The sequence below is a fragment of the Cynocephalus volans genome, chromosome 2, assembly GCF_027409185.1.
Source record: "Cynocephalus volans isolate mCynVol1 chromosome 2, mCynVol1.pri, whole genome shotgun sequence".
NCBI classification, from domain to species: Eukaryota; Metazoa; Chordata; class Mammalia; order Dermoptera; family Cynocephalidae; genus Cynocephalus; species Cynocephalus volans.
The window spans coordinates 67,153,048-67,177,777 of NC_084461.1; the positions used below are offsets into that span (position 1 = coordinate 67,153,048).

At 38.8% G+C, this 24,730-nt stretch overlaps 1 protein-coding gene and 1 long non-coding RNA gene across 6 annotated transcripts in view; one reads left to right on the top strand and one right to left on the bottom strand.

The window, feature by feature from the left end:
• The window catches only part of HOMER1 (homer scaffold protein 1), a 130,551-nt gene extending 105,933 nt beyond the window's left edge, over positions 1–24,618 (bottom strand). For all 3 annotated transcript variants that reach the window (XM_063087928.1, XM_063087927.1, XM_063087926.1), the window contains exon 1: positions 22,819–24,618. In XM_063087928.1, coding sequence (XP_062943998.1) covers positions 22,819–22,823 — 5 coding nt within the window. In that variant the 5' untranslated portion in view covers positions 22,824–24,618. The remainder of the gene's footprint in view (positions 1–22,818) is intronic.
• The window catches only part of LOC134370975 (uncharacterized), a 50,577-nt gene continuing 50,123 nt past the window's right edge, over positions 24,277–24,730 (top strand). For 2 of the 3 annotated variants that reach the window (XR_010022690.1, XR_010022691.1), the window contains exon 1: positions 24,277–24,406. This is a non-coding gene — a long non-coding RNA (uncharacterized LOC134370975). Of the gene's footprint in view, positions 24,456–24,730 lie in introns of all 3 variants that reach the window. The other variant, XR_010022689.1, reaches the window with a different exon arrangement.

Here is a 24,730-nt window from a genome sequence, read left to right on the forward strand (position 1 = left end):
AAATAAGGCAAGAGATTGCTTGTTTTCTTCTTGTAAAGTTGTTTGAGTTCCCTATAAATTCTGGATATTAATCCTTTGTCAGATGTATATTTTGCAAATATTTTCTCCCACTCTGTTGGTTGTCTTTTAACTCTGTTAATTGTTTCTTTTGCTGTGCAGAAGCTTTTTAGTTTGATATAATCCCATTTGTTTATTTTTCCTTTGGTTGCCCGTGCTTTTGGAGTCGTATTCATGAAGTCTGTGTCCAGTCCTATTTCCTGAAGTGTTTCTCCTATGTTTTCTTTAAGAAGTTTTATTGTTTCAGGGTGTATATTTAAATCCTTAATCCATTTTGAGTTGATTTTAGTATATGGTGAGAGGTATAGATCTAGTTTCATTCTCCTGCATATGGATATCCAGTTATCCCAGCACCATTTGCTGAAGAGGCAGTCCCTTCCCCAGTGAATAGGCTTGGTGCCTTTGTCAAAGATCAGATGGAAGTAAGTGTGTGGGTTGATTTCTGGATTCTCTATTCTATTCCATTGGTCAGTGTGTCTGTTTTTATGCCAGTACCATACTGTTTTGGTTATTATAGCTTTGTAGTATAGCTTAAAGTCAGGTAGTGTTATGCCTCCAGCTTTATTTGCCTCCGGGCTTGGGCGGGTGTGGTAAGAAAACAAGCAACCCAATTAAAAAATGGGCAAAAGAGCTAAGTAGGCATTTCTCTAAGGAAGATATACAAATGGCCAACAGACATATGAAAAAATGCTCAACATCACTCAGCATCCGGGAAATGCAAATCAAAACCACACTGAGATACCATCTAACCCCAGTTAGGATGGCTAAAATCCAAAAGACTCTGAACGATAAATGCTGGTGAGGTTGCGGAGAAAAAGGAACTCTCATACATTGTTGGTGGGACTGCAAAATGGTGCAGCCTCTATGGAAAATGGTATGGAGGTTCCTCAAACAATTGCAGATAGATCTACCATACGACCCAGCTATCCCACTGCTGGGAATATACCCAGAGGAATGGAAATCATCAAGTCGAAGGTATACCTGTTCCCCAACGTTCATCGCAGCACTCTTTACAATAGCTAAGAGTTGGAACCAGCCCAAATGTCCATCATCAGATAAGTGGATATGGAAAATGTGGCACATCTACACAATGGAATACTACTCAGCTATAAAAACGAATGAAATACTGCCATTTGCAACACCATGGATGGACCTCGAGAGAATTATATTAAGTGAAACAAGTCAGGCACAGAAGGAGAAATACCACATGTTCTCACTTATTGGTGAGAGCTACAAATTAATATATAAATTCACACACACACACACACACACACACACACACACACACACACACACACAAAACCGGGGGGTGGGGGAAGAAGATATAACAACCACAATTACTTGTAGTTGATACGACAAGCAAACAGAAAGGACATTGTTGGGGGGGGAGGGAGAAGGGAGGGAGATTTTGGTGATGGGGAGCAATAATCAGCCACAGTGTATATCGACAAAATAAAATTTAAAAAAAATAAAAATAAAAAAATAAAATAAAATAAAATAAGGCAAGAGAGAGAGGAAGGAGGGGAACAAAGAACAGATGGGACAAAGAGAAAACATGTAAGATGGTACACTCAACCCAATCATATCAATAATCATATTAAATGTGCATCATCTAAACACCCTCAATTAAAAGGCAGAGACCATCAGATTGTTCTACCTGAAACTCCACAAAATTTATATACATATGTTTCTCCTCTCCACCCCATCCTATGTCTCCCCAATAGACATGAAATATGAGGAGGTGAAGGACTGTGTCTGTTCCTTTCGTCCCACAAAGTTTGGAACATGCTTTCCTTGATGCAAACATGATATATGGTGTTTAGATTTATATGTTAAAAATAACCCATTTTAACATTTCAACAGGTCCAATGCTAGGTACTTGGTATATAACAGGTACTAACCCTCATTAATTTAAAGAGATAATTACAAATTATGATAAATGTTGCCAAGATGAAGAGCTATGAGAAAGAGAGCAAACAATGGATATAAAAGAGGAACCTAATTTAGGTTGGACAGTTAGCTAATGAGTGGGAATCTGAGAGTTAATAGTTTCAGGCTCAGGCAACAGCATGTGTGTGGCAAAGTGCATTCTCCAAAGATGGCTACAACATCTCCTGTCCCTCTTGTAGAATCTCACCATCCCCTATCAAGAGATTAAGTCTATGTGCTCTCCCCTTAAACTTGGGTGGAACTTTATTACTACCTGAACCAAAATAATGAAGTGAAAAGTGCTACTGTGTACTTCTGAGTCTAGGTTGTAATAAGCCATTTAGCTTCAGCCTGATTCTCTTAGGATACTCATTCTTAGAACCCGGCCAATATGCCATGAGGAAGGCCAAGCAGCCTATGGAGAAGAATCAAGGCCCCCAGCCCCAGTGGACTTTCCAGCCAAGAGTAAACACCATCCTGTCAACCATAAAAGTGACCCACTCAAAAGTAGATCCTACAGCTCCCAGTTAAGCCACCCCAGCCAATGCCATGTACAGCAGATATGAGCCATCCCCCATAAGCCCTACCCAAATTGCAAATTCATGAACTAAATAAATGATTGCTATTGCTTTTTTTTTTTTTTTCTTCCTGACTGGTAAGGGGATCACAACCCTTGGCACGGTGTGGTCCATACCACGTTCAGCCAGTGAGCTCACTGGCCATCCCTATATAGGTTCCAAACCTGCGGCCTCGGAGCTACAGCGCTGCACTCTCCTGAGTGAGCCACAGGGCCGGCCCATGATTGCTATTGTTGTAAGCCACTAAATTTTGGGGTGGTTTGCTATACAGTAAGAGATAATAAGAACAATGTTCAAAGATCTTGAGGCTGGCAAGAGCTTGGCAGGTCAAGCAACTGTAAATTATAGCATAGCTGGAACAGAGATCAAAAGCAACAGCACCAACTCCAGCAGCAACCACAACAGCTAACATACAGTATTTAGTATGTTGTACAGGAACTGCTGTAGATGATTTATGTTTTATTTAATCATTATAATCATATTAGTAGATACTATTAGATTACTAGTTTTATAAATGCGAAAACTAAGGCACAGAGCAATTAAGTGACTTGCCCAAGATCATACACTCAGTCTAGCACAAGAGCCCATGCTGTTAACAATAATGCCACACTGCCTCTCAAAGGACAGAATGGCACAAAATGAGGTTTAGAAAGGTAGATCAAGCCCAGATTATGCAGATCCCTATAGACTATGGTAGAAAGTACAGGTGATAGTTAATGAGCAATGGGACACTACTGAAGAGTTTTAAGCAGGGTAGTATGCAATCCAATTTATATTTAAAAGATCATTCTGGCTGCATGTGAAAAACAGTTAAAAAGAAAGGCAATAATGTTTAACAGCACAGGACTACTCGCAAATAAAATTAGAAGAGACCAAAATATAATGGTTTCATTGAAAGAATACATTTTATAATGCATGGATAAAGCTGATAGCATTGAACCTCATTATCAACTCTAACACACAGAAAGAGAAATGGCAAGACATTGTTATGTGCCTTCCAGTGTAATGCAACAGGCAGAACATATTTCTGGAGGAAAAAACTCAAACCTGAATCTGATCCCATCTAGATCTAGCTACAAGTTTACCAGAAAAAGAACAGAGGAACATGTTAAATGACACTTGTAAGGATGCAGACTGCCAAATCCAGAATGTGGAAAGTTCCACAGTACAATTTTAATAAATAAGCAGAAAGAAAAGGTGGGGAGAGCAGGCTATTATAAATTAGACAAGACTCAAGAACATATCAACCAAATGCAACATGTGGACAATGCTTGGAAGCTGATTTGAACAATCCAATGGTAAGAAAGACACCGATGAGGAAACCATGATCACTGACTAGATATTAATTATTAGGGTTTTTTTTTTGGGGGGGGGGACGGGCATGATAATGGTATTATAGATGTGGTTTTTCAAAAAAGTCCTTATTTCTTTTTTCTTTCAAAAGATGACCGGTAAGGGGATCTTAACCCTTGACTTGGTGTTGTCAGCACCACACTCAGCCAGTGAGCTAAGCAGCCATCCCTATATAGGGATCCGAACCCGTGGCCTTGGTGTTATCAGCACCACACTCTCCCGAGTGAGCCACGGGCCGGCCCCCAAAAGTCCTTATTTCTTAGTGATAGATATTCACATATTTACAGGTAAAATTATATGTCTAGAATTTGCTTTGAAATAGTCTGGAGAGGGGCAGGCAGTATAGATGAAACAATATGAGCCATATGTTGATAATTGTTGAAGCTGGGTGATGTACACATAGGGGTTAATTAGGCAATCCTTTTTAGGTTTCTGTAAGCTTAGAACTTTTCTTAATACAAAGTTTAAAATTAAAAAAAATTTAGGAGTCTGTCTAAGCTCCTCAAATCCAACAAAGGTGAGGCTGTAAACTCAGGCAGGAATGACAGGCCAATGACTAAGTATAAAACCTCCTCCAATGTTTGATTTTTCTTTGAAGAACATGCAACCCCAAAGCAGATAATTATATAAGTTAGAACAGTGGATTTATGAGAGGTGATTAGGCAGTGCTTCTAGCACTCTCTGGAGGAGAAGGGGTCCTGATATATCTGAGAGGCAGGTAGAGATTGATGCATAAGACTAGTGTAGCACCAGACATCCAATCAACTATCCTTATTCATCAAGCAACCTTCTGATTACAATTTGGCTTCCACTGTGGCATTTTTTTTCCTATGGGGGAGAATGTATTTTTAATGACTTATTAATTAATAAATTATCATTTCGGTTGTGTGTGTGTGTGTGTGTGTGTGTGTGTGTACTTTGTCACTGGCCAGTATGGGGATCTGAACCCTTGACCTTGGTGTTACAGTATCATTTCAGTTTATACATCAGTCTCTTTGAGTTTTCATATAGTAAACCAGTTCTGAGAGCCCCAAATCAAACATCTTAAACAAAAAATTCGTAAGCTAAAGAGCCCAGAGTGGGCAAATCTGATGACCACATCAAAGTGTTGTCCACTTTTCACCATGGACCTTTTTCTTATGGTACACCCTCATGTACACAGTAATAGAGCCATCTAATATTACTAAAACATGCACATTTATGATAAATAGAAAATAAATTTCAAGTGTAAAAATAATAGTTACCATTCATTAAGTGGCTATAAGTACATCAGGCACTAGACTCTTTGTGTACATTTCACCTAAATCTTAAAGCAGGATGGGGCACATATTATTCTCATTTTACAGATAAGGAAAAGTGATGTTAATTGACCTATTTAAGATCACACAGTATGGAGCTAGGAATCAAAATTACATCCTATGCTAAGCCAAATAGCTTCTAAAATGTTGTAGACTAAGGGCCGGCCCATGGCTTACTTGGGAGAGTGTGGTGCTGATAACACCAAGGCCACGGGTTCGGATCCCTATATAGGGATGGCCAGTTGGCTCACTTAGGAGAGTGGGGTGCTGACAACACCAAGTCAAGGGTTAAGATCCCCTTACCGGTCATCTTTAAAAAAAATAAAAAATAAAAAAAATAAAATGTTGTAGACTAAATAGATGCTTGTGGATCTGCATAGTTATCCAGCACTGCACTCTCCCGAGTGAGCCACGGGCCGGCCCTGGATCTGCATAGTTATGAAACCCAAAAACAATCTCTGTGAGTACATTTAACAATTTGAGTACCTAGTGAACGCCAGGCGTTCTGTTGAGAGCTGTGGGGAACATAAAAAGAGGAAACAAACACAGACCCTATTCTCAAAGATGTTTCATCTAGAAACAAAATTTTTTTTGAATAGAAGATAAAAACAATATGAGTGGGAAGTGATAAATGCCATAGGAGAGGTAATATAAAGTACTATGAAGATTCAGAAAAGGGAGAGATTTCAAAATTTCAAAATACACTCAAGAAAAGTATAAACTCATAAAACAACCCATTTTTAGACTGATCTCATACTAATGAATTAATGTACTAAGTGGTGGACATTTCTATTTCTAGAGGTAAGAATACAAGGCCAAGCAATAGAGGGCTAGGCTCTACCACCAGCTAGCAGTGGGACTTTGGGCAAAGTCCCTAGCTACCTCACTTAAAAATAACACCAATTTATAAGAGGCTATTCTGTACCTGAAAACAAATGAAAATAAACCATTAAATTAAAACCAAACCAAAACAAAAAACAGGCAGAATAAATTATCTCTAAGGTTCTTTCTTCCATCTACATGAAAAATCTACTTTAAAGGCCCCTCTAGTGTCAAACTAGTACATCTATTGCAAACTAGTACATCTATTGCATAGGTTATGGAAATTTTACTCTGATGCTTAAAATCCTCCAGACTCCCAAGACCTATGTAAAATGAACAATAGAGGGGACTTATGAAACCTCCTAGCATAAATTGACTTGTAGCCCCTAGTAGTACTGGCTAGGCAAGTGGTCTAGGTTGCACCCCTGTACTCAGCTTCTGAGGCAGCTAAAGTTTGTGGGGGGAAACTATTTTTGAAAACCTGTTATGTGCCAAGCACTACAGATACAACTGACATCAAAATGTAATCTCATTAGGGGCAGGGATTTTTGTCTATTGTGTTCACTGCTGCCATATTCCCAATATTTAGAAGAGTGCCAGGCACATAGCAGATACTCAAACATTTGTTGAATGAATTCATAGATAAGGCAGTTCCTACCCTCATGACACAGCCTAAACTAATGCTATCATAAGAATTTAGAACATTTTTTAGGTAATAAATATAAGCATGTTTTATTTTTGTTGGTTTTTTAATTTAACTTTTAATAAATTAAACCCCAGTTTGAGTTATTTAACAATATCTGACCTTAAAGTTTCCCATAATTGGTGAACAGGTTTAAAAAATAAGACCAAATACTTTTCTGTGGACTGACCAATGAGATGGCTTAACTATACAGAAAAGAGTTTTCATAAAAACACTATTATTTAAATGTATTTTATAAAATTTATTACGGTAGAATTAGAGATTTGTATCATATACAATACTTAAACCTCAACTTCCTTACTAGGAAGTAATATTTTCATGTCTAACATGGCCTCCAATATCCATATATTTCAAGAGGATCAATGAAATTAGAACATTAAATAGATAAATTATTTGAAAATAAAATACAAGGGGAGAAAAGGAAAATAGTTTTAAACGGGTAATTCATTGCAAGTGGACAGATAAATTCCACAAACTTACATTTGGCCTCCGGTAGCACCAAAGCTTAAAAAAAAGTTTTTTCATGTTCTTTATTTAGAAGTTAAAGAAACACGATTCAGTTTAGTACTAGAAATGTAACTGAATACTCATCCTTCTTGCTTGGGTTCTCTGTATGTTGAAAAGCAGTCTGTGTTGCATGTGTTATTATGAGTTTCTGTGATGCTTGAAATATATGTTTGGGAGAAAATGAAAAGTTTGCCTTCTAACCTCATTTCTTTTTTGATTAATGAACACTACCAGTTCTGGAACTTCTTAACTGGTTGTTTTTCTTATGCATAAAATGTAGAAAAGCCAAAAACCCATAGTAATAATAGCTATGATTTAATGAGTAGTTACTATGTGCCACAAACACTGTTTTAACAGTCTGGTTTACTCTTTATCCCTTAATCTACCCCCAATTTTACAGATGAAAAAACTGACACACACAAAATTTAAGTAACTTGCCCAAGATCAGACAGCTAATAAGAGGATCACCAATTTAAATGCAGCCACCATCTGGCTCTAGAGAACTCGACTGTGAAACTGCTCTGCCTACACTATGTTATGCTATGCTATGCTATGCTATATACCACAGCTATAGCTTCTGTGGCCTAAATCCCTATCCCAAGGTTAAACAAACAAACAAATTTTAAAAAAGCAACAATCCAATCAATTTAGAGCATGATGATGAGATTACATTTTATAGAACAAAGGATAGGATAAAGTAAAATTTATTTCATTTTGAAACCTCTGTCTCTGATTAGTACTAAAAAAAACAGAAAAATACTGTTCAAATAACTAGTTAAGACATATTCCATCATCATGAAAGACCCCATTAAAAAAATAAAACACTATCCACGCTATCATAATATGAAGATCAGAATTAGTACAGGGGTACAGTACTTTGAGTGACTAGAAAGAAAACAAAAGCTTATCCTACCCAGAAAGACTAAAAATATTTCATTGATCAAGAGTAAGAAAGATAGTATAAGTTCAAAACTGCTTCCAAAATAATAATACACTGAGTTCTCAGTAGAAATCAGAGCAATGTTTAAGTGCTAATATCAATCAACTTCTGTGACTTTCCTATGCATGAAAGAAGAAAAGACAACTTATTGAAGAATTCCTGGTCCAGGGTTCAATCCCTGTACTACCCAGCCACACCGCCCCCCCGCCCAAATCCCTACACACTTTGGTTCACCATGAGTGCACGTGCTGTGTGTGTGGTATGTGTACTGGGCACAAGTCGGAGATGAGAAGACAAATATTAAATGCAGTCCCAGCCCTCAGAAGAGCTCCAAGCCGTGTCATAGGACATGGTTTCAGAACATTTTCCACAGAAATGACATCAAATGTTAAGAAATTGGTGGTATTCTGGAAAACATTTCTTATAAGGTTAGTCTTCTAAGATAATAGAATGTTCTCTATAGAAGGAAAAAGGACAACTGAGAGAAAAAAAGGTATATATTAAAATAACTCTGAATAGAACACTACAAAACTTGGACATACTCCTTTCATGCTTCATTTTCAGCAGAATAAAGACCATGAAAACCCTTCATTGCTCCTCATGTATAGCAGTAACCTAGATTTAGACTGCTTCAAGAGCACCAAAATTTGGGGCTTCTAACCTCACTTGGGCTCTCTAAACTCCTTATTTTTCATAGTCAGCAATCTCTCCCATCCTTCCCTTTCTTCCCAAGGCTCTGAGCAGTGTTTGTATTCTTCTCTACACTCAACAGATGGCCTTGTCTTTTATCATTCACTAAAATATGAGCTCCATGAAGGCAGGGCTCTTTGTTCACAAATGTTATCTCATACACTTGGTGACTGACAGCAAGTGGGTACTTAATAAATATTTGTTAAATCAATGAATGAACTAAGGATATGGAGTCCATCAGCTAAGGAACTCCCTCACAGTCTCCTGGCCTTTATCCTATGAACTAAATCTAGTCATATTCTTCCTGTCAGTCTCTGAAGAAGATTTCCTCCTACTTAAGGTTAACTGCTCCACCTGTGCTCCAGGTCACATTCTCTCCCATCTCTTTCCTCAATAATTATCCCTCTCTACTGTGATTTTAAAATACCCATACCTATTTACTCCTTTCCCAGTGCCTAAAAAGAATGCTTAATCCCATTTTGTAAACAAAACCAAAAGAATTTCCTGAACCCTAGAGCTTGCTGAAGCTACACTCAAAGATATTTAGTCTTAAAGGAGAAGTCTACATTTCTAGTCTCTGCTTCCTCATCCTTCATTGCCCTCAATCTGTGGCAATTGGTTTTCCACTCCAGGCTGCTCAAACTTCTTGAGGTAAGACTTACCCAATCTAATTGATACTTCTTGCTCATTTGATGTTTCTGCTACATCTGATCCTGGCTACTCATTTCTACAAACTCATTCTCTTTCTTGGCTTTTGTGACACTGTTCTCTCACCTAACAGTTCTCTCAGCTCCTCTGCCTGCCCCTTAGATGACTATTCCCAGAGATGCCTGATCTGCTCTTTTCTATAAATACCCTGAATGAGCTCATCAACATTCACAGCTTCAGCCAACACTTATACAGTCCAATGATTCCCAAAACTCTATCCCCAGCGCAGTTTTCTTTTCCTGAATACCAGGCCTCAATATCCAACATTCCCACGTGGATGACCATAAATACATCAACTCAATTCGTCATCTCGTCCTGCTGCAAACCTACTTCTCTCCTCCTGGTTCCCTATATCAACTAATGGCTGATCAAGCCAATCTCCTTTTATTGATATGGGTACCACATAAAAAATATGTGAAGACCACTAACCTAGAGAAAAAGTACAATCCTCCTAACAGTCATGATCTGGCCCCTGCCTACTTTCCTAGTTACACTTCCCTTAACTACCTTATTCCTAACTAGCATACTTCACCTCTGAAGCTTTACCTATGCCACCCTTCTGCCTGAAATGCCCTTTTCTAACAGCCCCGCCTCACACATCTTCCCCTCCTACCCTCTACCCCCTCTTATTTGTTCTTTAAGGCTCAAAACAAACATAATTGGCTATGTGAAGCTTTCTCTGACCTTCCAAGGTAGAAGTGGGCACTTCTGTCTCTGTGCTCTCAAACACTACGTACATCTCTATTACAGCAGTTATATCATAGTGATGGAATTTGTTTATATGTCTGTCTACTCGTCTTTGCCTTGCCAATGCCTAGCATGACTCATTGACACAAATTAAGTGTTTAATGTTTTTTACAAGTGCTCAAAAGGCACAGTGTTAGGGGAAAAACTGTAGCAACACCTTAGTTTCCCAAAAGTTGACAGAATAAGTGCTCTGTTTTACTAAGGTTTGGGTTGATAATCAATTTTAAGTTTTTAAACTTAAGATGTACTTACAGCATGCATTGAGTTTTCTGGTGTTGGTTACAGGGAGAGATTTTTAGAAAGTCAATACTTTATCACCAAAATCCAATCAATTAACCATCAACAGTGTCAACACATTCTAAAAGATGCTTTATATGAATTCAAAAGCCAAAGGCTCAGTGATTCTGGTCAAATACGGCAAATGAATTGCACACATTTATTTTTTTTCCAAAATTCCACTAAAATGAAAGTAAAGGGGACAAGAAGGTATAAACCCATAATACCAAAGAATAGAAAAAGTGTTCTACCTGTGGATAGCATCAGGAGGGAAAAAAAAAAGTATAGAAAAATAGGCACCAGTGCATAAGCAATTTTAATATAGTTTTCAAAGATGGCAAAAAGAAGGAATAGTACCTGCCTTGGCAAAACTAAGGACCCCATAACTAAAGTGTCTGCAAAGAGGGACTAAGTGAACAACCTGCTAGCCAGAATTTAGAGGCAAGGGACCTCAGAAGACATATAAAGCACAGGACTGAAATTAGGAAGTAGAGGTTTAAATAACAGAGCAATGAACCCCTGCCCCCCCCCCCCAGCCCCCAGAGTCAATCAACTACCTTTCCCAATAGCAGAAGACAGGAGTGGGGCCTAAAATAGGAGCATTAAGATAAAGGCTGCAAATAGAACCATGCCCCCTCAAAAACCCTCCCTTTCATGGTTTTCAGATTATAGCAGATAATATGCCTCCTAGGTATATAATGAAAGAATATACTTACCTTGCTCTCAGAATGCCAGAGTCTTCTCTAAAGAAATTGAACAGTCTTAGAGAAAATAAGCTATAATCTCAGAGAACAGACCTCCCCCTAATGACACTTGGGGACCACCTAAGGAAAAGGCCAGTTCTCCACCTAAATACCTAACAGAAAGCCTACCAGTGATAAGCCTCATTGATTCACAAAGAACTTTTAATCAGCTTTTTAGTATCTCTCACTCTTATACATAGCTGAGGATCACCAGATATTCAAGGGAAGTTTCCAAAATAAAATAAGAAACAAAACCAACAAAAAAGGAACACAAAAGAAAGATGATTTAGGCAACAGAAAACAATTCTTCAAAATACTATAAATGTCATGAAATAAATGAGATATTGAGAAAGAGGACTTTGAAACTAAAAACCCAATATTAGAGTTGGAAGATGAAGTCAAGGAAATTCCCATAAAAAAAAAAAAGAGGGCCGAGCCCGTGGCGCACTCGGGAGAGTGCGGTGCTGGGAGTGCTGCGACGCTCCCGCCGCGGGTTCGGATCCTATATAGGAATGGCCGGTGCACTCACTGACTGAGTACCGGTCACGAAAAAGACAAAAAAAAAAAAAAAAAAAAAAAAAAAAAGGTAGATAAGACAAAAAGAACATCTACATCAAATTAGTAGGCAGTTCACAAACAGCAGAAAGAAAACAGATACGAAAAAACTTTTTTAAAAATAGAAGAAAATCTCCCAAACTTAGGGAAATGTGGCCAGGTTGAAAGGGCCCACCAGTGACTAAAAGAAAAAAATGGGGGAAAAAAAGGTTCAAAGAAAATCCGCCACACCTTACTGAAATTTTACACAGCAGAGAAAAAAAGGAAAATCCCAAAACCTCCCTAAGTGGGGAAAAAGTCACATATGAAGGAAAATCAGAAACATGCAGACTTAAACAACAAAAGTGGAAACTAGAAGACGACAGGTTAGGGCCTACACAAGATAAAATGATTTCCTGTTTAGATATCTATAGTCAACTAAGAGATGTGAGGGAAAAGAAACTTTCACATATATACTGTCTCAAAAAATGTGATCTTCTACCTAGCCCTTTTCAGGAAACTACAGGAAAATGTGTTTCAGTAAAATATGGAGGTAAGTCAAGAAAAAAGACATAGAAAAAAAAAAATATATATATATACATACATATATAAATGTGTGTGTGTATATATATGTGGTCTTCTAGTATGGAACTACATGGTATGCCTAAAAAGTTACCAGTCCATATTGGAGTAGGAGTTCAGAGGCTATATGTTTTAAAAGGCTAAAAAAAATGGAATGTGTCCCTTTACTATATTGCATATTGAAAAATTAAGATTAAAAAAAATGGAATGAATATATTGATACAGTAGTCGCCCCTTATCCATTGCTTCACTTTCCGAGGTTTCAGTTACCACAGTCAACCATGGTCTGAAAACATTAAATAAATTCTAGAAATAAACAATTTACAAGTTTTAAATTACACACTGTTCTGAGCAGTGTGATGAAATCTCGTGCCGTCCAGCTCCATCCTGCCTGGATGTGAATCATCCCTTTGTCCAGCAGGTCCATGCTGTAGAGGCCTCTCGCCCGTTGGCCATCCCAGTTATCAAATCACCTGTGGCACAGTGCTTGTGTTCAAGTGACTCTTATTTTACTTCATAATGGCCCCAAAGTGCAAGAGGAGTGATGCTGGCAATTTGGATATGCCAAAGAAGAATATAGTGCTTCCTTTAAATAAAAAGTGCTTCCTTTAAGTACAAAGGTACTTAACTGAAGGTGAAAAAAAACTGTATGCTGAGGCTGCTGAAATCTACAATAAGAACAAATCTATCATGAAATTGTGAAGAAGAAAAAAGAAATTAAAAAACAGTATACATGGGGTTCGATATTATCTGCAGTTTTAGGTATCCACTGGGAGTCTTGTAACGAATCCCCTGTGGATAAGTGGGAATTATTGTATTGAGAATTTGGAAAATATTCACAGGTATGTGATGTAGAGCACTGGACAGAATTCTAAGATGGCCTCCAAAATTACCATCCTCTGGTGGACAGTTTCTGCATAATCCTCGCCTAAGTGTGTGTGGAACAGATGACTATGATGGGATATCACACAGGTAATTAGGTGACGAATCAGCTGACTTTGAGTTAATCAAAAGGGAAATTACCCTGAGTTGCCTGGACCTATTCAGGTGAGTCCTGTAAAAGAAGATGAAGTATCAGAAAGAGGCTCCCCTTGGCTGGTCTTGAAGACACAAGTTGAGTCGTACAGCTGCAAGGAAATCAATTCCACCTACCACCACGTGAACTTGAAAGACGACACCCACCATGGATGAGACCTTAGTCCCAGATGAACACTGACTGCAGCCTTGTGAGACCCTGAGAGGAAGATCCAGCTAACCAGTGCCCAGACTCTTGACCCACAGAAACTGAGGTAATAAACGGATGTTGTTTTAAGCCACTAAAATTGTGGCAATTTGTCACACAGTAATAGAAAACTAATATTTATGACATTTGGACAAACTTATGGATATCTAAACAGAATAAAGAACTTAGAAGGAAATCATATTTCCTTTAAAAGCAGAAAACTTCAGAAGTCGAAACAGTGTCAGTTTAAGAAACAATACATCAAGAAATGCCAGAAAGTAGAAGTAACTCCGAATAAGAAATGGGCATAACTGGTAATTACTGCTAGAAGCAATCAGGTTTAAAGAGATACAGATCAGTTTCAAATTGTCCTGGATCCTTTAGCTTATAAAAAATAGATATGCAACAGAAAAAGAAACTAGACAAGTGATTGCCTGGTGTCAGGGGGTAGAGGGGAGAGTATAGGGGTAGGGGATGGGAAGTTACTACTAATGGTCATGGAGTTTCTTTACTGAATGATGAAAATGTTCTAAATTGATTGTGGTGACAGTTCCACAGCTCTGTGAACATACTAAAAGTCACTGGATTGTATATGCAACTCAATCAGGTTTTTTTTCACCTCAGTTCAAAATGATAGTTTCTGCAACTTGAAAGCAGAGCAAGAAAAAAAGAGAAGTTTTAGGAATCACTGAAGCTTTTGAATGGATAAAAGTTTCTCACATTTGTGAGCTTCATTTATAAAATGCAGTCACTCTCAAAGTAAGGTCCCTGGACCAGCAGCATCGGCATCCCTTGGGAAACTGTTAGAGAGCAAATTCATGGGCTCTACTCCTAGACCCACTGAATCAAAAATTAGTGGGGGTGAAGGAAGCCCAGCAATCTGTTTTCTTTTTAACAAGCTCTCTAGGTGATTCTGATGCATGTTCAAAATTGAGAACCACTGACCTAAAGGCTCAGATGTGCTTCTTTGGCCAGAAGTTTTTAAAAACACACTGGCTATGAATGCCGTCAGGCAGGACATGTTCTCTTCACTTTCCCACAGTCCCCACCAATCCCTACTGTCTCTTACCTTATACCATCACACATTTTCTGTCCAGCCAATGATAGCTTTAGAGTTTGAGAACTCTGGAGAAAATAATTCCAAAAAAATAACAACTTTAAATCTGGGTATAATACAGTCCAACCTTCTCTTACAAATGAGGGAATCAAGTAACTTACAGCTCCCTCATGATGATTCATAAATTGTGGGTCTCCACTTCTAAGCCCTAGGAAATATGTTTTAAGATAACATCTCAAGCTTTCTTTTTCTGGTTTGAGATCTTCAGAGAATAGATCCTGCCTATTTAAGTATTCCATAGGCTCATGTTCCCAAAAACTACAAGGGCAGTTAACAGTTTGACTGATAGAATTTACAATTTAATATCGACTTTCGATATTCTATACCAAGCACATGTGATAATGTTAAATCATTTATAAGAAGTATGTCAATGTATTCAAAATATAATGCATTGGGCAGAGACTTAACTATACTAAAATTAAAATGCAGTGTTTTTTTCAGTACTATCTAGAAGAAAATGATGCTGTCTACCCTAAGTGAATCATTGTGCAGTATATGCATGTACTGAAACAACACACTGTACACCACAAAAATGTACAAGTAAATGTTAAAATAAAAAAAAATAAAGTACACAGGAGGAAAAAAAGATCATTTTTTGATGAACTCACTACTAAGATACTAGCTTACACTAAATCTGAAGGCTTTTTAAAGAATTGTTTAGAAACTCCTCTGCAAATGAATATCTACGTAAATATCCATTTAGGATCACCTGAACTAATGATACAAACCCTAAGGAGCTGGACAATCTAACATATGCTCTGCCATCTCACAGCTACACAACCTCCCATAAGTCACATTTTCCCTTTGAGCTCTGTCTCCTTCTCCATGGTGTGGATTAGTACTAATACTCTGATAACTGACAATAGAAATACTCCCTACACTTAAACAAGAAACAATTTTTGCTAATTATTATTAATCACTTCTTTAGCCAATCTTGAAAATAATGAAATAAAATTTGAAATAAAGAAGCTAAAATTGATACAAACACATAAGTATCCAATTACAGTGACTGATCCTGATGACATTTTACAGTAGATATTAACATTTTTTATACCCTCACCCCTGAAACCCGAGCGAAGTTCTAAAACTTAATATATTTATCATAGAGAAACTAAAAGATTCAGAAAGACTCAAAAACAAAATTTCACAATCTTACCTCCCAGAAATAAACATGGTAACATTTTAACAAATCACTTTTTAATCTTTTTATGCAGATACAGAGTGTATTATATATAGTCGAGGTCACTGAGAATACACAATTTTGCATCCTGGTTTCTAATTGACCACTGCACCCATCTTTGAAAACATTCTTTTGGCTTGCTTCCTACCATATCAATAGCCTATAATTTACCCATAGATCACATGCTGGCTACTCAGAATATACTAATATGTCACAAAATAAAATTAAACATCAATATTGTCATTAATGTCTTACTATTTCATCCTACTAACATAGACATAGCAATAAATATCAATTTAACATTAATGAAATAAAAGCAACAATGAAAATAGACAACTAAAATTCTATAGATTTTCAGTTGAGTAAAGAAAACGGTAGCCTGAAAGATCTAGAACTTTTTTTTTAAAATCAACAGAATCTCAAGAAAATGTATTTAAGGGTCACTTGGGAGTCTTCCCATTCAGCTTAATGTATAAGATACTGAGTAAACAAGAGTAGATGGAGTTCTCATTCTGTAAACATTTTGGGAACTGGCAGGGTGATTAAGCAAAGCAAAAGAATTTTAATGTTAAAAGCCATGAGACACAGATTCATAGCAGAATCACAGTAGAACACAGTAAGACAGAAAATAGCATTGTTTTACAAAAGAAAAAGCAAAAAGCAGCACAGTATGGTAAAGGGATAGGCCAAGCACATTTAAATATTATAGTAGGTTCAAAATAATTGTCCAATGTATGTTTAGAAACGTATAGACTTACCTTACCTTCCATGAAGGAAGACTGACTGATAGCAATTTCTAGTATAAGTATTTTTTTTCTAGTATTTTGAACTCAGGTAGTCAAACCCATTTAAGATAATTTCCTAGAGACTGTTATTAAGAGCCTAAGGGGGGAAACAAAATAACTAGGGCAGAAAATTCTGACTCACAAAAAAAGCCTTATTCAGAATAATCCTCTTAAACTTCTTATAAATACTTAAATGAAACAGAAGGAAGATAATAACTACTTCAGTAAGATGGAGGCACACTTAAATAAATGTAAAGGTGAAAAGATCCAACAACTTAATTAGAAAAATTAGAAAAATAACTGGCACATCCAACTGTATGTCCAACTACTAAGAATCAGGATTTTCTGTACACTAAAAATGGGGTCTAATTCCTCCAAATCCTTTCAATTAATATTGCACATGTGTGCTGTACTATAAACTAGCTGGTTAGGAAACAGTGTATAACGCCCACAGAGGTATGTTTAAGAGCTGTGGCTCTCTGCACATGTTAGACTCTCCAACTAAAGGCAGTGACAAACCAGGAACAAAAACTTCTTTGTGGGGGGAAAGGTCAAGGACACTTTCTTCTTCAGCTCTGGACTCTGATGCATGTGAACACATGGATCTAGACATGCTAATGAACATGACATTCTTTTAGCTACACAATGAACATGACATTCTTTTAGCTACTCAAGAGCCATACTGGCTTCACAGTCCATTATCGAGCAGGGGAACCTCATGAAGAAGAGTAGTTTTATTTTTTTTTCTTTGCAAGGTCACTAAAAAGATGCCCCTATAAAATTAATTCTAAATGTTACTCACCAGAGAAGTGAACAGATTTTAAAAAACTTTTAGAGGAAAATGCAAAGCACAAAAAATATGATATACGTGTTAATTTCATCCTCTTCCCTCAAAAATATTGCTTAAGACAAGCTGCATTGATTCTAATAGGTTACATCTTTTTTTTCCTTTCTCAGACTCCTTTAAAGAAGCATAGAAACAACCAATGTGTCAGACTTACAACAGATAAAAAAAGAGGTAAAGAGGTATGAAATGCTAAAATTAAGAAGACAAGTTCATTGATAACTGTCTCTTTTAACAGAGAATGATCACAGATATTCAAATTTTATAGTATGTGAAGAGGTATGCTATAAAAATTAAGATTTGTTTTGCCTAAGATTATAAATATTTGATTTTATTCACATGTTAAAGACCATTGAATGACTAGTTTTTTAAAAAGTTTTACCTACTCTTCCACTACCTGTTCAGTAAGATCTGAAAATTTCATCTCAATTCTTGTAGATGGACTCAAATCTATATAAATATTCCTTATCACATGTAGATTCTTTTGAAATGAAGATACTTAGTAAACCAGAAACTTTACAATGCCTCAAAGTCACTTGATTTTTCAAAAATAAACTCAGAAGTCTTTTTGATCTCTGAGAAAATCTTGCTCATTCCCCAATGAATCTCACAAACTGCAGGGTCACTCTACTGTATTAGCCACAGTTCAAAAGACATTACAAATATGCAACACAAACAAAAAACTGCACATTTCATTCAACTAAACAGTTCCTAACTAATCAAGATATAAAGGTATTTAAAATGTTTTATAGTCAGTTATTTAAAATTATATCAGGTAAAAATTATGTCAGAAAACATGAAATATTTGGGACTTGTTTTCCCTATTCTTCTGTCCAGTTAGTTGGATTAATCCTAAATAACAAAACAATCCAGTAACTAAGAAAAAAAAAAAAAGAAAAGAAATCACATGGCAGCAGGGAGGTTGCACCTCTGAGATGTAACTACCTTTTCCTCTAAGACAATCACTCAAAATTACAGAGTATGCATAAGAAGTTTCTTTTATCAATCCCTAAACTCCCAAATTCACAATTTGATGATTCATCTGCAGAGTGGCTCTGCTAAGATGCCATGCTGTTTCCTACATTTTTACATACCTACATTTTTATTTCTGCACATGAAATGCCCTAATTCTGAAGAAGACCCACTCAGCGTAGCTGCCCATCTCTCAATCCCCCTCCTTTCCCTCCCACTTTGGAACTTTCCAGGGCCTGTCCAACTACCTACTTCCTCTACCCAGCCAGGGTTCATTGTTCTGTGTTGGTGTTTCCATATGACACAACATACAAAACCAAAATTTAAATGATTTTCAAAATTGTTTTCTTACCCTACTTCCCTGATCCTTCATGTTACTTACTACTCTGCTTAAAAGTTCCCACAGCCAAAAGCAGTGCTTTTCAAATTACCAGTTGCTGCAGTGGGGTTGTTAAATAAATTTAATGGGTCCTCACTACCATTCCTAAAAACAAAATAAAATGGAATAGAATAGAAACTACTAGAGTGCACCACACAAAGTAAGGGTATAATTTTGTGATGTTTTATCATTTATATATGAGCATATTTAGTCACAATGTAAAATTGTATTATCTTTCCAATGTGTCATAGCCAAAAAAGCTTGAAATACACCAATCTACAAGATAACCCAGTCTTTCATTTGGTCTACAGGGCTTTCTAACCTGGCTCCTGCATTAGGCTCTAAACCTATCTGTCGCTACAACCAATGGAGCCCAAGCAAATGCAGCTCATCATGCCAAACTTTTTGTAGTTCTCTTAGTGCTGTCACGCTATTCCCTCTGCCTTGAATGCCCTCTCATCTGTCTATGAGGCCCACCTGTACTCATCTCTCAGTATTTAATATCTGTCACCTCCTCCACAAAGCCTTTTTATTCTTCCCTGAGCAGCTAATGCTATATACATACATGCTTTTTGCCTCTATGTCCTACATTATAGCTCCTTTAACACTTCACTGTACTTATTTTAGGCTTGACTACTAACCTATAAACTCCTTGTCAAAAGAGCACACTTTACTAGTCTCCCTATCAGCAGCACCGTGCTCAGTATACATCACATAAAATAGGGGTACAAAGTTGGTAAACTGAACAAATAAAGAATTAAGGACTAATATCTAACTTCTCTGTTGTTAGGAATGATAGGGTGGTTGCCTTTGCAACAAAGGCCATTCATATCACAAGCAGTGCTGGATCAAGATTTCCGCATTTTTGTTACAGCTCCTAGATAGCAGAACCTGGCAGCCTGAGGCAGAAAGAGGTGTCAGCTTCCTGTCTTTCAGCAAAGGGACTCAGTTCAGGTTCCAATGTAGCAGCACCCACTTCCACACTTCAGGAAATTATCTGGAGAAGGGGATAGAGGGACTCCAGAGGTCCCCACAGGCTATGAGATAAATGAAAAAACATCAACAGACTCCGTTAGCAGCAAGAACCCCATTTTATATATAACGAGCTCTTAATGGGAAGAATTCTCTTCCCTTGCCCGATGGGACTAGGTTGCCAACATGAGCTAAGTAAAAACAAAAGGCAGTATGAAATAACTGGTTGAAGTTACCTGATTTCTGTTGTCTACTCTAATCTTTCTAAAATAGCTACTGACTCACTATGAGATTGGGGGTTGTGAGGAGCTGGAGAGTTCATGCTTAATGGGCTCCTCGCTTAGGCTTTGAAGCTTCTAACAGACTTCATCTTACATATGTGAACGCCTTAATTTTTAGGGGGTCTGATACACTTATTCTATAAACCTATTCTTCAGCTGCTATCACTGCAATTAAAAACAGTTCACTCAACATCTAAGATACTTAGACATACTCTGCCAACTGTCAGTTTCAGCTGTTCCTTTCCATTTCCATAGTTCATAAACTATCATTACAGGAGCCATAATTTTTTCTGCTTAAACTAGTTACTCATTTTATTTAAAATATTCCTTTGCTTAGACTTTACCCTAGACTTGCAATTATATCCATAATTAAGACAAAGATAGATCCTATTATAAACTAACATTAGTCAAAAATGTATTTGTAATATGTGAATCTCTTCACACACAATATTAAATTTTAGATACTTGTCAGTGTAAGGTAATTTAGGATTGCTAAACTTTAAAGGCCATTTAAAGCTCTTTTTCCTTTTGTTCTAAGTAGGTCCAGGTGGCTTTGCTTATTCCACAAACATTCATTAAGTAATAAACATCTACAAAGTGAGGAAATTTCTGCAATGCCTTTGCTGTATGCTCTTCTCTTTTACTTCCACCTACCCTTCCTCTCTCAAGTCATTATCAATGAGAAAGGGTCATAGCCCCAAACATAGACTTTCAGAAAAATAACATCATAAATATATGCTCCTTTTCCTCTTCAGTCCACCTTTGAGACTTTATTAACAAAAAAGCAAACAGACTCATTTTTAAACAAATTACACCAAGTGTCTAAACGTATCTTATGTGTGGGGGACTTACTTTTATATTTTAAATACTAGCCTCCTCGGTATTAAGTTCATCCCAAGCTTCCCTTGAATGACAGGCATTCATGCAACCTAAGTGTTGCAGAAAACTGATTTTTTTCCACTCCACAGTCTAGATAGAATTCAGCCTTCAACATGAAAAACTGCCTTTTTCTTTCTTTCTTTTTTTTAATTGCTTCAACACGTTTTAAACAGAAGAGCTAGAGATGCTCAAGTGAAGCCATATTCCAAAGGTTTTGAATAGTAGTATATTTCAGTATTTTATCTCACTTAAAATTGGTGCAGTTCATCTGAAACATTTTTTAAATGCTATTATTTTCCAGCTTGAGTGCTTAAACTGCTTAGAGAAAAAAAACCTCTCTATTTGAAAGATCTACTTCAAGAAACCAACTAGTGATCATTAAAATGAGGAGGAGAAAAATAATTAATTTTTTACAGGTTGGGAAAATCTTTAAAAGTCATGTCATCTAAAACAGACTCCATAGAGATTAAGTGGTTTGCTTCAGATCACTAAGCTACTAATGCAGCACTAGAAATAGAATGAGATATTTTAATTACTCTTAGCAGTACCCCAAATCATGCAAGCTATATACATTCTCGTCATTTGCCATTTAAGTTTTTAAAACAATTATCACTTTCTCATTAATTTCTGAGAAAGGATTCCTACAGCATATGTTCTAAATTTTCAAAGTTTTTAGTTAATTTCAAATTCTAATTTCAACAAGAAGAAAGTACTATCCAAGAACTTTCCTCCAAAAGTTTCGCGTGTGTGTACACACCTAAACCATCACAATAAATTTCAGAGTCCATCTTTTCACTGTCCCCCACCTACACTTCAGATTTGTTTTTGTTCAACTGCAAAAGGAGAAAATTCTGGAAGTTCCTCTTTGACCGAACAGCAAAGGAGCAGAGATTTTTCAATCTGTCAGTGAAATTAATAGATCATTACTCCATTACTGTATTATGGGTATTCAGTTTAAATTAGTTAGAGTCACTAGCATTTTATCAAACTACAGTGTGAGGAGTTAATAAAAAGTTGGAAAATGCACTCTTGGTTGGCCTTGGGTCTGAAGTGTAGATCTGATAATGTTAACATAAACTGAAGGTCTGAGCCTAAAAGCGAAAAACAGAAAAGTGAAAAACAAGTTCCTTCAACAAAAAGCCTTTTTCGAGCTGTCGCCTACGAGTGCACCCGCACTATGGAGACCGCATCAGTAAGACTTTCAGATTTTCGTTTTAATGCTCCAAAAATTCAATTCTGTAGATTTTAGCTTTGGATATTCAAGGGCAAAACAGAGGGCACGGTGAGGGCGACAATTTACATTGGATCAATTTCAAGGACTGCTAACCACCCATTACAATCGTTCCTTTGTGATTATTCTAAAAGTACTTAAGAGAATGCAGTACTTCTCTTTGAAAGATACTGTCAGCAAAACCTAACATGATTTTGCTTACAAACTGATCAAGCAGTTTAACCATTAGTGTAGAATGCGTTGTCTTTGTAAACGTTACTAATAAAACTATATCCAAGTTACAAACAATACACATATGCTCCTTCATTATGACCTCTGCTGTCACTTTACAAAAATAACTTGTCAAAAGGATAGTACACCTATATTTTTAAAGTATGACCAGCTTAGCAAGGTGGCAAATTTGTTTTAAAGCACAAAACACCATCACCATCACCACTCAATAACATACACAAACAGATTCGAAGCTGTGTTGAGCACAAAAATCCTTACCCCATTTTGCCCAGTGAAAACTTGCTCTGAAGTTTCTGCTCGTATGCTACGGAATAACTTCCAAAGAAATTTCTCCGTCTGCTATTTCGCAGTTGCTTTTCAACCCCCCGAGATCCTTTTCCGGAGGTATTTCAATGATGCTGACAATTCAATTAGTTCTCTTAGGTAAAATGATTTCTCTCTGGTAAACACCAAAACGTTCAAACAGAGGTGGCATTTGCTTATTAGAGCTAAAATGCTGCGTGGAGGAGACAGCGGTCAACTCTATTCCACAAAATGAGTCTACATGTAAGAAAACGCAAAATCCAGTTTCACGGAGTCCTATAAAAAAATGAATTCGCTGGTCATTTCGCTCAGGTCCTCCTCGATACTCAGGGAGACCCAGGTAACTCGGCCTTTTCGGTGCTAAGGCTGCGGGTTCAAATTTCTCCACCACACCAAGTCCCCAGGGGTGGAGAGTGCAACCCAACGCTACGTGCACTTTAATAAAAATCCTGAAAACAGTAATAACGCCACTGCTTCCCTACGTTCACATTAGAAAAAAACTATATAGAAAAATCTCCTTGAAGTGCAAACCCGGCAGCTCGCGACGTGCACTGCACTCCACATTGGAATCTGTCTTTTTAATTTTTCCCCTCCTAAGACTCGAAGCAGAGAGGAGGTGTGGAGGAGGAAGAGAAGGCTGGGCAAGATCGATTGATTCTCTCGAGGAGAATAAACGGAGCCATTTCCAGGCTGGCAGCAGGTTGGGGGCGCAGCGCACGCCGGGGAGCAAGGGGAGGGGGCCCGAACCCACCTCCCTCAACCCTTTCCTGCCCCCCGCCGCCGAGCACAATGGAGCCCGGCTCTCGCCCGGCCCTTCATTCGCAGTTGCTCCCTCTTCCCTCCTCTCTTCGGAGCACAGCGGGTCTGAAGCTCCCGTCGGCGGAGAATGAATGAATCAGAGAGCCAAGCCCCACGCTTCCCCCGGCACCTTGCCCCGAGCTCCGGGGCGGGCCGAGCAGCGAGCGGAGGGGGCTAAGGGTCGACGGGCGCCCTTCCGAGCCGAGGCGGGAGGCTAACCCCACGTCAGGGGCAGGAGAGCGGGTCTCGAAGCCTTGGGAGAGCCGCCGCTCCAGCGCCCCCACCCCTGCAGCTCGTCTCACGCTCCGCGCCGCCGCCACGAGCCGCCTCACATTCCCCGGGCCCCGCCGCCGCTTCCTCACACTTCCATCGGCGCCCGCCTCCGCCGGCCTCCAGCTCCCGCTAGTCAGAGCAGCGCCGGCCGGCCCGCGCGGCCAGAAGCCCGCCGCTGCCTCAGCCACCAACGGCCGGGTCGCAGAGCGGAGGGCGCCGCTTCCCGATCAGCGCCGCCGGCGTGAGGGGAGCGCGACGGCTGAGCGGGCTGCGGAGGGGGGCAGGGGGAAGAGGCGGGGAGAACGGGAGGCGAGAGCGGTCCCTCCCCCTGCACGCGGGAGGGAGCGATAAGGGGCGGGAGGAGACAGTCGTCGCTGCGGAGCCGGGGCTGGGGCGCTGACCCGTCCCACGGGCCCAGCGGGCCTTGAAGGCAGCGAGAGAAAGCAGCGGCCACGAGACGGCGGGGAGGCTGGTAATCAGGGGCCGAGCCGGCCCTCGTGGGGAGCTGGGCCAGCTGGCAGGTCCGTCAGTCCGTCCTTCCTTCCTTTCCCCCCTCCCCTAGTGGCCGGCGGCGGGCGGACAGTGCGCTCTGCTCCTCCGCTGGCTCCCGGCCCCGCTCCCGGCTGCCACAGCCTCCTCCGCGACCCACACCAGGTGCTCGCGCTGTGTCTCCATCCTCCCCGCAGGAGGACCTTTAAATAGCAACGTCAGCGCGCTCCTCTCCGCACACGCGTCACCCGCCGCTTACGTCACGGGGTGCGGGGGATGATGTCACGCGGCCGGAAGTACTGCTAAA